This window comes from Neofelis nebulosa, chromosome 7 (assembly GCF_028018385.1).
Source record: "Neofelis nebulosa isolate mNeoNeb1 chromosome 7, mNeoNeb1.pri, whole genome shotgun sequence".
Lineage (NCBI taxonomy): Eukaryota > Metazoa > Chordata > Mammalia > Carnivora > Felidae > Neofelis > Neofelis nebulosa.
In genome coordinates this window covers 39,904,419-39,920,123 of record NC_080788.1, presented here as the reverse complement: position 1 = coordinate 39,920,123, position 15,705 = coordinate 39,904,419, and the positions used below count along the sequence as shown (strand labels likewise).

General features: G+C 51.2%; 1 protein-coding gene across 13 annotated transcripts in view; it reads right to left on the bottom strand.

Annotated features, from left to right (window-relative positions):
* MEGF11 (multiple EGF like domains 11) overlaps window positions 1–15,705 on the bottom strand; it is a 358,279-nt gene that overhangs the window by 44,021 nt on the left and 298,553 nt on the right. For all 13 annotated transcript variants that reach the window (XR_009264051.1, XM_058737313.1, XM_058737317.1 and 10 more), the window contains exon 10: window positions 13,937–14,111. Coding sequence is in view for 12 of the 13 variants with exons in the window: in XM_058737313.1 (XP_058593296.1) it covers window positions 13,937–14,111 (175 nt within the window). In the remaining variant the exon portion in view is untranslated. The remainder of the gene's footprint in view (window positions 1–13,936; window positions 14,112–15,705) is intronic.

Here is a 15,705-nt window from a genome sequence, read left to right as displayed (position 1 = left end):
GTGCAGGCAGGACTCTGGTCCTCACCACTGTCCACACCCTGCACCCCTACAGATGGGGCTGACCTACTGTCTCAGGACAGACTGCTCCCTTGGTGCCAGCCCATAGCAGGTGCTTGATGTCCTCTGTCCCCTTCTGTTCTTATAATAGCCCTGCAGGGAAGGAATTACCTCCCTCGAGAGAGAACCACCCTAGAGAGAGGCCAAACCAAGGCTGGAGGGGTCAATCTGCCCTAAGTCACTGTGGGAAAGGGGCCAACAGATCCCTCTGTTGGGGACCAAGCTCTCCCCTCGACCCAGCCACCTTGGCTGCAGACAGGCTGGCGATACTGGGGACCCAAATGTCCCGAGCACCTACTGCGTGCTGGTGCCTTCCTACACATTAGTTATTAAATGTATGGTGATGGCTACTAGCAACCTCCGGGGGGCAGTCTTAGGGGGCATTTGTATCTCGTGTCGGGAAACTCTTAAAGCCCCAAAGTCTTTAAAACTTGGAGGAATAAAGCTAAGATGGCGGAAAGACAGAGAACAGGCCCCATGAGCGAGAGAGCCTGGGGAGTGAGCCGACACCCATCAAATGGTGTGTATCCTCTGAAAGAGACAGCGCTGGCTACAGTGACGATGCTGGTGACAGCACTGCTGGCGACTGAGCATGCCGTCAGCGTGCCGCACGCGGAGGGCCTCAGCCCTCAGTGGGAAGGCCTCGCTTTCTAAGACGGCTTCGCTTTCCTGCTCTTGGCCTCATCTCCCCATCCCTGCTCCTCCTCCTGTGTCCTGTGCTGAGGGTCTGGGGGTGGGGATGACTCCAGACACAGAGGATCAGGGCCTCCCCTGCAGGATCAGTTCTCCCCTGAGGACAGGACAAGGCTTCCCAACAAAGACTGGGCCCGAAGCTTCGAGAGTCCCTGGACAAGCCCTGACAGCCTTACGGCCCCAGTCACTCCGCATCAGATTTTTTTGAGTTCCTTCGCGGTTTTAGAAAGCGCCAGGAGAACACTGCTTCTGAACTGCCAGGAGAGCCTACGGTGGGGCATCAAGGAGAGGTCTCCATGAGCTTCGAGGAAAGAGTTTGCAGAACAGAGTGGGGCGGGGGCCCAAGATGGGACTAGTACTGGAGGGCCACCGCCCTACTTCAGATGTTCTGCAGACTGTTTCTGGGGAGCCTGTGTGTGTGTGTGTGCACGTGTGTGAGTATACACTCCTGATGCGTGTCATGTGAATATTACACGTGGGCCCTGCACGTACTAGATGCACATGTGCTCTGCATGTGTTGAAGAGCCCGCGAGGGCCAGGATTTATGCCTGTTGTCCCAGGGTCCTGATTTGGATGGTAGTTTCTCGGGGCCGCCATGCGTGGTCCGTGCAGTGCGTGAGTTTGGTGTCGGCGTGCTCTGTACCAATGGTGGGGCAGCTGTGGTATAAGCTTAGCATCTGCACGTCGGACATTTGGGCCAATCCTGGCCCTAGAGCCCCAAGGATGATTTGTTCGGGTAGCTCTGAGTATGGACTGTATGGTGTGGACACGCTGGATCCATGTGAGGGACTGGACACATGAGAGGGGTGTGTGTGTGTGTGTGTGTGTGTGTGTGTGTGTGTGTGTGTGTGTTGCAGGGCCTAGATCCTCTGAGGTGGCGGCTGGGTGGTATGGGCCCAGGGAAGTGGCCTGAACAGCTAGAGTCTCAATAGTGATAATGTCCCAGATGGGAACCAGATTATGGGAAACAGATGATCCTACAGATTCTGATGGGGGTGTTTACCAGGGTCCAAGTAAAATGTGGACTATTCACGACCTAGGGGATGCTTTTTTTTTTTAATGTTTTGTTTTTATTTTTGATAGAGAGAGAGAGAGCAGAGCGTGAGCAGGGGAGGGGCAGAGAGAGAGGGAGACACAGAATCTGAAGCAGGCTCCGGGCTCCGAGCAGTCAGCACAGAGCCGGATGTGGGGCTTAACCTGCAAACTGTGAGATCGTGGCCTGAGCTGAAGTTGGAGGCTCAACCCACTGAGCCACCCAGGCGCCCCAAGGGGATGCTTCTAAATGACCCATGCATTTATTCAACGAATAGCTACCGCTCCCACTCTGTGCAGGAGACTGTGCCAGTCCCGGGAGGGGCCGGGGTTAGGAAGGAAGCAGGGTGGGGAAAAGGGCAGAGACACAGGGATGAATCGGACAGACCTGCCCCCTACCCCGGCCGCTGTCTAGTAGAGAGGACAGAAACATCCACAGTGGGCCACCAGAGCGAGGGGGCCAGCACACAATATGGAGTGGTTTCGTTCCAGTGGGAAGTGAGCAAGGAGGCTGTACAAAGAGGCAGAAACCCAGCTGGGGCTGGTTCCTGCACAGGCCGGGTTCGGCCAGGAGGATGGACAGCAAAGGCATCCGGGGAGGTGGCAGATTGGACAGAGGCACAGCGGCGGGGCCATGCGTGGCTGAGGGGGTCTCCAGGGCAAGGTGATCTGTTAGGATCTGCTGGAACACTGAGGCTGAGGGGCGGTGGGTAAGACAGGCGTCTGGCGGTCAGACCGGCCCAGCCAGGAAGGCCTCGGGTGCCAGGCTCCAAACTGTGCCCTGAAGACAAAGGTGGGTCCAACAGCAGGTAAGCGATTTAGTGTTCCAGCCTATTTTAGGAACCCTCCTCCCCCAAAGGCAGGGGTCTGGGCCACTCCTCTCTGGTTGAGAGAGGTTGAAAACCCAGACTCAGGCAAATTCAATCGCTTATGGACTGTAGAGTCAGTCATTAAAGAAAAGCAGTTATAGGCCTGACTTCTCCCTGCAGGCCAGGGAGAAGAGGGGAGCGACGCCCCAGAGGGAGATGGGGCTGGAGGGGCTTGTCCTGCAGCCCTGGCCTGGGGAGCGGCTCAGGGCTGGGCTTGAGAGTGGGGAAGGCCAAGATGGGTAACCATGCTGAGCCTGTTCCTATGTGTATAAAATGGCAGCAGTGACTTGTCACCCATAGGGCTGTGAGAACACAGGAGATGCTGGGCAGGAGAGCATTTTGGAGTGGAAGAACTGTGGTACAGACAGGGGTCATGGTAGGGACCCGGGGCTCCATCCACACCACCACCTGTCACATTGATGCTTCCCGTCCTACCTGACGGACGCCTGATTGCTCCCCAGTTTGATGCTACTTCCAAATTTGACTCCCGTGGCTGGAGCACCCCTGTGGCCGTGGTTAAGGTTTTAGCCTGGTGGGGGGCGCTGAGGATCCTTTGGGGTTTGCCCAAAGAAGAGGCAGGGCACAGAGGTTCCAGTGGGCTCTGGAATCTGACTGTTGGCCTTAGGTCCTGGCTCTGACACTTACAGAACCCTGGGCATTTTACTTTTTCAGCTTTAATGGGGTATAGTTGACCAACTTGGGGTAAGCTGTTAACCTCTCTGCATCTCAGTCTTCCTGTCTGCAAGACGGGGATTGTGGTAGTACCTTCCTCCAAGGGTAGCGGTGAAGCTCAAGTAAGTTAATATATGTCATCTTCGGGGCGCCTGGGTGGCTCAGTCGTTAAGTGTCCGACTTCAGCTCAGGTCACGATCTCGCAGTCCGTGAGTTCGAGCCCCACGTCGGGCTCTGGGCTGACGGCTCAGAGCCTGGAGCCTGTTTCCGATTCTGTGTCTCCCTCTCTCTGCCCCTCCCCCGTTCATGCTCTGTCTCAAAAATAAATAAACGTTAAAAAAAAAAATTAAAAAAAAAATATGTCATCTTCTTAGAGGAGTGCCAGGCCCAGAGGAAGGGCCATAAATGCTTTAGGCATTTTGAGTGTTACACACGGTCCATTAGAGCCCAGGCCACTGCAGACCGCAAGGAAAGGAACAGATTTACCTGCTCTGGCCACTTTCATGCTCTGTTTCCCTTCACTACCATCCTGCAAGGTACTCCCCATGGGAGGTGAGCAAAGTGAGGTATACGAGGTGGGCCTGTTATACACTGCCACATTGGCGAGATTCAAACGCGGGTTCCCTCGGCTCAAAGCCCACGCCCTCCCCACTACACCAAGCAGCCTCTGCTGAAGAGCCACAGGGAGTGATGGGAACCAACTTCCACTGAGCACTCACTATAAGCTGAGCTCTTAGACAGTGACGTCCCTGTCTCCTCACACAGGGTACGGGGCGGCAGAGGTTAAGCATGGGGCTGCTTTGGTCACCCCCCTTGCTCAAGACTACAGTGGCTCCCTCTTGCCTGCTGAATTCATCTCGTGTCCCTGCCCTGGCGCACAGGGCCCCGCCGGCTCTGCTCCCACTCTCTCCCCTCACATTCCGTCCACCCCTGCTCATCCGGGCCATCAAGCTGGGGTGCCCCTGCCCAGGTCCCCTGTGCCTGTCTCAGGAATGAACACCCCTCCTCAGACCGCTCAGGTGAGGTGAGAACAATTATCTGGTAGTGTTTTTGGAGACAACTTTTGAGTTTTTGTTTTTGTTTTTGTGTTTACCCCCATTGCTAAGTTCCCTATTCGCCCCGCCTTGAAGTAATTTATTCATGACCTTTTTGTGCAACATCTTTCATTTTCCAGACATAATCACATCTTCTGGCAGGAACCCCTTTCCCTCCTGGGGTGCATAATTACTGCTGCAGATGAGACTATTGGTGCTAATGACTAAGTGGGGAGATGGCCGGGGAGGGGCCAGGCTGGGTGGGGTCTTGGAAGAGAGGGCAGGGGTAGCGGGAAGGAAGGGAGGGGGTTCTTCCTTTGTTCCAGACCTGCAAGGTTGGTAGGGAGTCAGTCTGCCCACTGCTCCCCCTCACGTCTCTGGGGACACACACCCTGGAACTTCTTCCAGTCCTTCCTATAAGTGTTTCCTGTGAGCTTTACAGCAGCCCCAGGATGCAGGGAGCACCTATCTTTGTAGAAGATGAAGTGAAGGCACAGACGGGTAAAGTGACTTGGTCCAATAGTGAGGTGGCAGCAAAGCCAGGGTCAGAGCCCAGGTAAGCATCCGGCTGGCCGTCTCCTCAGCCCTGATCCCCTCACCGCACAGCTGTCCTGAGGCGAGTGTGGCCTCTGAACCATAAGCCTTGGGTCCAGCTCAATGTCCTCATGAGTCACGTCACCCTGGACCAGACCTGGAACCCCTCCAAACTTTGGTTTCCTCTTCTGTGCAATAGCCCTAACACTTTTCGCCCTGCTTTCCTCATTAGGGGGGCTATGTGAGGCAGCTGGGTAAGCTGGGAAGGGCCGCCCCAGAGGAAGGGAGGGAGACTGAGGCTCCTAGCCTACCTCCCCTCAAAGACAAAGCGAGGAAGGGCACTAGGCTCCCACCGAGAAACGAGAAATGAGGTTGCCAAGGCTGTGCCCTTTCCCAGGAAAAGGCCTGAGGGAGTCTCCAAGCTGCTTATTTAGCACAGATCCACAGCCCTCTCCTCTCCAGTTTTTGCTTGTGGCTCAAAGTGCAGGCTCTGGGTTCACACAGCTAGAGGCTCAGCTCCTGGTGGCCACTTACAAACTAGGGAAGGTTACTTCACCTCTCTGAGCCTCGGTTTCCTCATCTGCAAAGTGGGGATACTGATAGTCTGCACCTACAGGGTAATCGTGAGGATTACATAAAATGACGAACAAAGAGCAGGGGGCCTGGCCTAAGGCGTGCCATGGTCACTCACAGCTCCGCTCGCTCATCTGCTTCCTCTAGACCTTTCAGGACAGCATCCCTGACTCGTGGCCTGGGCCAACTCTCCAGAGTCTGTGGGGTGGCTAGGCCCGAGAGCCGGTGGGAGCACACACCCCAGGAACACCAGAGAATTGGATGAAAAGAAAACTGGTGATGCTCAAAGCATGGATGCCTCAGCTCCAACACCCTCTTCTGTTTCATGGAGAGAGCTCCAGGCTCTGGACCAAAGTCCCAGCTCCAGACCCCAGTAACGAGGGCACTGATAAAGACATGAGGAAGCCAGCAGGGAGGGGGTGCTCTGACATGAGGGATGTCTATTTTTTAGAACAGAAGAGTCAGCAGTTTTCCCTAATAAAGCCACAAACCACGGGGTCCCAGAGGGGGAAGGCTGGACTCAGCCTTAGTGACATAAAACCAATTTCCCCTACTTTGCTCTGCGGATTAATTGCCAACATGGTTTAATACTCTGGTGACCACTCCCCCAACTGCTATCCCCCTCTTTGCCCTAGGTAAAATCAGTTGATGTCTGCTCCGGGGACAGCAAACTCAGGAGGAGGTAAAGGACTGGGAATTGTGTCACCTGATTTCCATCCCAGTTCTGCTAACGATTTGCTGTGTGACCCGGGATAAGTCACTTTCCCTCTCTGAACCTGTTTCCTTCTTTTTAAAATGAGAAGGTGCGGTAGGGAAGTGCTCAGCATTCTTCCCACTCTGCCATGATGAAGAATAATTCCCGTTTTGTGCTCACACTGACCCTGAAGGGCAGGCACTATTAACCCATTTCACAGATGGGAAACTGAGGCTCAGAGAGGCTGAGGACGTCGCCTAAGTTCACAGAGCTGAGGGACAGGCTTGGGACTCCATCTCAGGCTTGTCTGACCCCAAAGTCCATGCCTTTGCCTCCAGTGTATCAACTCTATACAACCACACAAGAAACCTTGACTTTACTAAGCATTTGCTACATGCCAGCCTTTGTTCTAAGCCTTGTACATATTTATCTAATCCAATCCTGAGAACACTAGAACATAGTACCATTATTTATCCTGTTTTATAGATGAAAAACTAAGGCTTGAGAAGCATAAGTAACTGGGCCAAGGCCACCCAGCAGGCAATGACAGAGCTGGGAGTTGAATCCTGGAGTGTGGTGTGTATATGTTTACATTTTTGCTACTTTGCACTACCTGTGTTCCTCTGCTCACATGGGCAGGGCAGCTAGAGGGTGAATTCCTCATCTGCAGTGCAGCACCCAGGAAAATTTTGTACTATAATTAGGAAACCAGTCAATGGCGGGGCGGGGTGGGGGGGGGGGACATGAAAAGCTTAGAGCTAATAGCCTGCAGACCTTGGGTTTGATAAAGAACAAACAGTTAGAAAAGAAAAGGCACACACATTGTACACATGTCACCTGGCTGTAATTTTTCAGTCCACATTCTCTTCTGGCCCCGCAGCTGTCCTCACTCCCTCGTTCCAGCTCAGGAGCTGCACAAAAGGCAGACACACATTTTGTCCAGCTTGGGGGTGGGGGCTGGAGGAGAGTGACGTCTTTAAAGGACACCAAAAACCTTGGAGGAAAATTCAATCACTGCTCCACTGATCTGGATTTTCATAACTCTCACCCCTGTCCTGCCTTCCCTGGCCAGAGTGGCTGAGGTTTGCATACGACCTACCGACAGCCCAGAGAAAAGGCAGAAAAATGTGGAAACGAGTTTGTTCATTTGGGTGATGGAGTGCCCGCTCCCCTCGCCAGCATGCAGGGTTCAATAACAGCAGACAGGACTTCAAAAAATTGCAGCATAAATAGATGAGCCCTTTAAGGTAATAGAAATTCTGTCATCCAGGGGAGAAATATAGGCCCCGGACCCCATGGGAGGGGACACCAGGTTCCTCTCCCCAGCCTCCCATGCTCCCCACACCCATTATAGCCAGAGCTGAAAGGGAGCATCTGTACTGAGCAATGACCAGAGGGCCCCTTATCTCCCAGACACACGGGTTCCATGCAGGGAGAAGGTCTGGGAAATCCAATCGCTGCAGCTCTGGTGACCACACAGGCTGTTCGCTGCAGGTGCCAAGGTGGCAGCAATTAGTCCGAGAACAGGCGAGGAAGCTTCATCAGGCTGGCCACTTAGGCGAGGCCTTAATTAAGGAAAGCTGGTCAGCAGAGAAGTGTGCAGGGGCTGAGAAGCTAACCTTCTCCCCCTGTGATGAGAAAGCCGATTCTCAGTTCTGTGGCTGCCCTTGGGAACCCAGGAGGCCCCGTCAACCCTGCAGCTCCTGGCCAGAAGGAAGTTTCAACTAACTACTCTCTTTCTCTTGCTCCCCTTTCTGCCTGGACCCCCAAAGAGGGCGTTCAGGCCAGGACCAGTCAATCTCTTCAGGTAGGGAACTGCTTGGGGTAAATAACAACAATAGCAGCAGCAGTATGAATGAAAAAATAATGGTAGTAATAAGCTAACTCTTGTTAAAAGAGTACTGATATGCTAGGTATTCTAGTTATTGTGTATGTATTAATTAGTTCTATCAGCCCAGTAATCCAAAAGACTTTATTATTATTTCCCTTTCATATATGAGAAGACAGAGGCACAGAGAGGTAAAACATCCTGCCCAAGGTCACACAGCTAGTAAGCAGCAAAGCTGGTATTTGAAGTGAGGGAATCTGGCTCTAAAGTCTCTGGGTAACCGCTATGTAATATTGCGTAAGGTAGGAAGCTCACACCATTCCCCGCGCCCCCCCCCCCACCAAAAAAAACAAACCCAGAGATGATGTTGGGTGATAGCTATTCTAGTCCCACTACAGCTACCTGTTTATCTGAACTGCAGAGAAACCAATGGATGTTTTCAAGCCTCAGCCCTGCTGGCATGGTCTCTCAAGAAATGCCATGAGTTTCCTTCCTATAGCGGTCAGTGCTGGAAACTTCTGCTTTAAGGGCATTCACTGCTCTTCTCAAAAGTTTCATCCATTTCAAAATGAGTATGTTGAGCAAGATGTTCACATGCTAGACATGGGCCAGGGGGGAGGCAGCTGGAGGAGTAGACAGACTCTGAGTATGAGCCATCTGCTATGGGAACAGAGGAGAGCTTAATTCTGAAGAAGGAATATTCAGGGAAGGCTTCATGGAAGAGGCAGCCTTTGATCTTAGCTCTGAAAGGCTGAGAAAGATTTTCATAGAGATAAGGAGAGTGGGGAGGGCATTCTAGGAAGAGGGAAAATCTTGAGAAAAGGCACAGTCAGAGGCTCCAAAGCAGACACTGTGCTTAAGGAAAGGTGAGTCATGTGTGGCCACAGCAGAGATTTGTGGCAGGACTTTAGCAGGAGATGAAGTTAAGGTGGACTAACTAGTTTTAAGGGCATACAAAGGACTAGGGTTTGAGTTTTGTTTGGTGGGTAAAGAGAAACCATATAGAGGGATGATGTGATTTCAGCCTCCAAGTGGATAGACAGCTCCGCTTAGTCCCCTCGACCACGGTTAGGCTGTTCCTCACTTCCTGAATCATCCCTCATGTGGGCACTCCTAGGACTCTGCTGGCCTGAGCCTCCTGTCTCGACCCTCACTCTGCCCTCCCCCACCTCTGTTCAACCTGGTGTTCTGACTGGGTGGGGCCCTAGGTTCTGATAGGACAAGACAACCTTAGAGGAGAGAGAGGCTTGTGGCGGCTGTCCTTGGTGCTGAAACAATATGCCTCCCAATTTTAAGCCCTCCCATTTAAAAAAAATTTTTTTTTTAACGTTTATTTATTTTTGAGACAGAGAGAGACAGAGCATGAACAGGGGAGGGGCAGAGAGAGAGGGAGACACAAAATCTGAAACAGGCTCCAGGCTCTGAGCTGTCAGCACAGAGCCCAACGCGGGGCTCGAACTCACAGACTGAGATCATGACGGGAGCTGCAGTTGGACGCTTAACCGACTAAGCCACCCAGGCGCCCCTAAGCACTCCCATTTTAATGATTAGTTCCCATACCACTGTTCTATTGCGGAGCCGATTTCATTCCCATTTTACAGATAAGAAATAGAAGCCCTGAAAGCTAGCATAACCAGAGCTACGAACCTGGTTTCTCACCTTCTAGCCCAGGGCTCTTTTGCCCCACCCAGCAGCCCCAATGTAATTCAGCAAACCATGCCTCAAGTAATTATTACACTGGCATTGCCAAGCTAACATGTAAGATGCCTAGACTTTACTCCTACCTCCAGCTCTATGTCCATTTCCCCAAACATCAGCAGGTGTGTCCACCCCATAATGCTTCCTGAGACTGACCATTTAGGGTGACCCACAGGTACTTGGGTGGACCTGCTTGGAACCACAGCTGTGCATATTCATGGCTCTGCTTGTTCCAAAAGGAACCCCTGGGTATATATAGCTCACCTTGACACTCTCCTTGATGGGAGGGGTGCTGAACTTGGAGGAAACACTGCCAATACTGCCAATACACCCCAATACTCTCATAGTGCACCAATAATCACTATCATTTTACTGGGTGCTTACTGTGTTCCAGGCACTGAATCACAAACTTTCCATATGAAGCTTCTCACTCTCATGGCAAAGTCTACTCTTAACAAATGAGGAAATTCAGGCTTAGGCAGGCTTAGGCTTAGGCTTGCCAGTAGGCAGAGTGGGAATTGGAGGGCAAGGATCTGAACTCAGATTTGTGTGGTTCCATGGTGATCTGTCAGTCAAAGTCTATCATCTAACATATGAGAGCTCAGCGGCTCCCACCACTACTGGCTTTGTGATCCTGGGCAAGTCACTTGTCCTGTTTGAACTTCAGCTCCTCATTTTCAAATTGAAGAATGTGAAAGTGCACCTCTACAGGGCTCTTGTGAGGAATAAAGATGAAGCGTGCAGCAAGGACTCAATAAGTGTTTGCTGCTAGTGTGAATATGATTGTTACTGAGCACAAGCTCTTTGAAGGCTAAATGGATGTCTGATTAGCCTTTCCATACCACCAGATGATTCCCAAGTTTGTCAGGGTAAATATCTAGTGTTCTGAGAAGGAAAGAGGAAGAATGTGAAGGCCAACACACCCAGGCTGCCAGGTGGGTCTTGCTTCTGCCCCATATTCTCATGACCTCTGCAGGGGTTGGGGACCATCTGGCTGGAGCAGGCAGGCCACTAGACTCTCAAGGGTGGTTCTCGCTACCTTATTAGTACTCTTCACATCTACGTTGAGTCTGAGGCCATTCTCAGTCCTCAGAGACTCTGCTTTAATAAAGCTATCCCCAAATCCTCCCTAAAGAGCCCTTGGCAGGGAGAGCTTTGCTGGGTGGGGCCAGCTGAGGATGTGGCCTCACATCGATTACCATGTTGGCTACTCACATCCAATAGCAGACAGGAATGATGTGACTCCCATCTTACAGAAGAGGAAACTGAGGCCCAGCAAAGCGAGGCAACATGTCCAAGGTTAGTGAGCCTAGGATAGAGGTCTCCAAACACTCAGAAAAGGGCTCTTTTAATTAGTCTCTAATTAATTGCTCATCCTAAAAATCCTTCAAGGAAAAGGGCAGCTGCATAAATTTATAGATTAACTAGCAAATAAAGGCATTCCTAATTATTATTGACTGCAGGTCATTCTGGTGAAGGTCTCTGCCAAGTCGGCTCTGCTGATTGCCCCAACCCCAACCCTGACCAGAGCTGGCTAATTGCAGGAAGTTGCATTCATTCAGAAGCTGGAGTAAAAGCAACAGTAATGAGTTCCCCCTTGGAGCCTGGTGCATTCAGGAATGAGTCACACTGGATGAGAACAATTGACTGTTCTGTAATCACCTCCAGCAGCTCCTGCTCAACACCCAACAGGGCCCCAGAAGAGCCTTTCCAGGTATAATGAGGCTGGGCAGGAGGAGATGGATGAGAATTCACAGGGTCTCACCAGGGCAGTTTGGCTTACAATCTGTCTTAGCCCTGAGCCCCACGCAGGTAGGACTCCACAATGAGATGATTACTGCAAGTGCCAAGTCTCCCAAAGTTCAAGGGCAGGAAGTCATTTGCATCCCAGATGGGAGGAAGAGAAGCAGGGGACTGGCCTCCAGACTGCAGGAGCCCTGGCCTGGGGGCAGTAGGCACACAGACTCTGGCCTCCCTAGCCATCTGAAGGCCTTGATTCTCTCTTCTATTGAGGAATAGTGACTAGGCAGGCAGTTGGGGAGTGAAGAAGGGGGAACATGGGACACTCAGCAGTCCCACAGATAATGTATACAACTTCAATGAGCCCCTCTCCCTTGGCTAACACACACACACACACACACACACATACACACACACACCCCTCCTTGCTCCTACTTTCCTTTATCTTCCCCATAAGGGTGTGCTTTCTGATATGGTCCCTGGAGTCTGCACAATGGGCCATCTTACACTTGATCTTAGCCAAAAGGTGGAGAAGCGATGCATAGTGGACCATCTTAGAAATCAGTGGGTTCATTTCCCCCTGCACACTTACCATTTGCAGATGGAGGAACTGGGGGCTCCAGTTCCTGGAGGAACTGGGGAGGAAGCCATCTGTCCAAAGTCATAGTGGAACTGGAACTGGGGTCAGAATGCCCACACTAAATGTCTGGTGTGATCTGTCCACTTCCACTCAGTCTCCCAAACAACTAGTCTCTCCTACCCAAACCAAAACCTTGGGCACTGACATTTTCTGTGGAAATTATGGCCAAAGCTCACACCAACAAAGGTAAATAAGAAAGGAAACCTACAGGGGGAACAGACTTCTTTCTCTTTCAAATATGTCACCGGAATTCATTTTCACCCAGTTTTATCTGCACGAGGGAGGAGGAAGAAGGAACTAAACAGAATTTTGTTCAATAGACCAGGGCAACTTGCCCACAAAGACACCAGGCAAACCCACACTCCCATGTTGTGCTTCCCTGTAGATCAGTGGATCTCCACCTTGGCAGCACACTGGCCTCAACTAGACCGAAAATATCAGTGTTCTGGAGGGGGGGGGGGGGGGTGGACAGGCATCAGTGTTTATAAAGCTCCCCGGGTGATTCCAATGGGCATCCCAAGTTGAGGACCACCCCTTCCTGCTCAAAATGAGGCCACTGACCAGCAGCACTGACATCACTTAGGAGCTTGTTAGAATGCAGAGCCTCAGGCCCCACCTGCATCTACTGGACCGGAACGTGCAATGCAATAGGGCCCACCGCTGATTCATGTGTGCACTGAAGTCTGAGAAGCACTGAGGTGAGGTACTTGATGTATTTCATCTCTACACCTGGCAGCAGTTTTGCGAGGCACGTGTTCCATTCCAGAGATGAGGAAACCGATCCTGAGAGAGGTTAACTCACTGCTCCAAGGTCACGGAGAAGCTCTAGGACAACCAGGATGTGACCCCAGTGTGGTTCCAAAGACCACACTTTGTGCTGCACAGACCACTTCCTACAGCACAATCAAATATATGGCCCTGGGGGACCCCAGAGTGCTTGGGTCCTCAGACCCACTGGGCACGCCCCACCTTCGAACAGGATTCCACTTCCAGTGTCAAGTTCCCTCACCTCATAAAAACCAGCATAATTCATGAGAAAATACAAATAGTAAACACATGGGGGAAAGGTTCACTCTCCCCAGTAATCAGAAGAGAAATGCAAATTAGAGCAACATCAAGGAGCCATTTTCTACCGATATAATTAGCCAAAAAAAAAAAAAAAAAAAAAAAAAGGGATGTTAGCGAAGTTGTTTTGAAATAGGTACATTTGTACATGGCTGGTGGCGGTATAGATTTATATAACCCTTGAGGAAAGTAATATGGCGCCATCCATCAAAAGCCATAAATATATTATGCCCACTGACCCTGGGAATTCACCCTAAGGAAATAATTCAATAGGAGAGGAAAAGCTGTTTGTAGGAAGATGCTTATTGTAACATTTGCCGTGAACATTGGAAACAACTCAATATTCAGCAGTAAGGGAATGGCTGAGTAAACTGGGGTACATCAGCTCCTGCAGTGTTATGCAGCTATTTAAAATGATAATCAAGAAGCCCAAGCAGCAAATGTGGGTGAAAGCAAGTAGAATACAAAACTGTGCATACTGTGGTTATTATGATGGAGAAAGACCGTGTGCATAGGATTTGGACAGGGAAGAGCTGGGCAAAGACAACCGGTGCTCAGGGTTGAGGGGACAATGGAAAGACCCCCTCCTTTTAATCTACAATTACAGACCTCAGTATAACTGACCCTTTGAGAGCAGCCTGGGGGCTCTCTGGTCAGGAGCTCTCTGAGGGGGGTGTGGAGTCACTTCCACTCTTCGTCCCTGGGCAAAGGGATTCCCAGATTCCACTCAGAGGTGGGAGGAGCTGACGCCTCCTCTTCTGTGTAGGCTGGAGAGCATGAGGCCGTGGGAGACCCTTCCCATCTTACCATGAAGCCTGGGGCACAAGTGCAGCTCCCAGTGATGCTGTGGCAGTCGGCGCCGTTCTGACAGGTGCAAGGCAGCTGGCAGCCATTGCCATAGTAGCCAGCAGGGCAGGACTCGTTGCAGTGGTGGCCAGACCAGCCTGGCTGGCAGGTGCACGCTCCAGTTACTGGGTGGCAGCTGAGCAGATGAGAGAAGAATGAGGGGACAGTCTGGCCAGAGAGGCAGCCACGTCCCACCCTCTGCCTACCCTAAGTCTGGTCTGCCAGGGTAGCAGGATCAAAAGGCCTCTCAGGTTAAAATACTTACTGCCTTGTTTGTTTGTCAGAAGGTGCCAAGGTCAAGGTCACATGGTCTTTATGGCCCCAAGAAGGCAAGGCTCATGGTAATTATATAATTTACCTAAAGTCACATAGTTTGTTTGCAAAGGAAGCAGCAAAATCAGGATTATAACACAGGTCTTCTGACTCCCAAAGAAGTGCTCTTTATAATACAGAGTCCAAAGAAGAAGGGAGCCTTCTTCAGTCCCTTCCCTATGACTGTGATGTCCAGAGCCTCACTCACCCTGTACTCAAGGCAGATGCCTGGTGAGGCAGCAGGGCGTGAGAGGGTTGCAGTGAGACCCAGTGACTCTGCATATTGTAGGTACGCCATGGACATTTGCTATGTTAAAATGAGACCTGAGGGCAGATGTGGTCTCTCTCTCTCCTCTGGCGGTGTCTGCATGGGACAGGATACCTTCCATCTGGGCTTTGGTAGGGCTCCTTAAGAGTGACTTAAAGAGTGATAATCTTTACCCCTTATCTGTCTGGCTGCCTGGCATGACCTCTAGAGAATAGGGCAATCTCTGGCTAGCAGAAGTCTGATCCAACCAACAGTCAATATCTATTCATGATCAGAGGGGATGCTGGTGTGGTGACCATGTGCTTCTCAAAGCTTCTGTGGGGAGTGTAACTGACCAATGACCCCAGCTACTGTGTCTGAAATCCATCACTACATTCACTCAGAGCCCACACTTCCCCTGGGCTGCTCCCAACTAGAGCATGGCACAGACATTAAAGGTTGGCCCATTCCTGGGAGACCAGAGATTCTTCTGATGGGCAATTTGATCTAGAGACTCCCCATCTTGCCAGACTTTCTTAGAACTGTGATATAATCTAGGACTTTCCACCCAGCCTTCCTTCCTTCCCTCTCCTTCACATGGGTCAGACCTGCACTGCACTCTGGTGTTTTCCTAGCCTCCCAGCCCCCACCCCGTTTTCCCTCATAGATGTTTCTCTAGTAAATCTCTTGAACGTGGGGAGAACCCAGACTAACACTCCAAGGAAGATGCTGAATGGTAGAGACAAGCCAACCTTCCTAGATTCCCTGTGTCACCTGCCTCTCTTCTCCAGAGTCCAGCTGAAGGGATATGATCAAAAGAGGCATGCTCTGGCCTGGCAGGGGAGCCTGGGTACAATTCTTGATTCTGCTAAATTCCACGAGACATGGGTTTTGTCTCCCCAGGTCATTGCTGTATCCCCAGCACCTGGCTTGTATTCACTGCCCAATTAAATATTTGGGAGTGAGTCATACTTTCACTATGAGTAATTATTTTCTGTGTCTATTGACTTATCATATGTCTCTCCCACCAGGTGGCAGCTCCATTGGGGAGGGCCCTTTGTCTATTCCACCTCTCTCTGTATTGTACCCCAGGGCCCCGCAGAGTCCCTGGCATGCTAGAGATGCTCAATACATATTTGGCAAATGAATTAATGAACACACTAATTGTGTG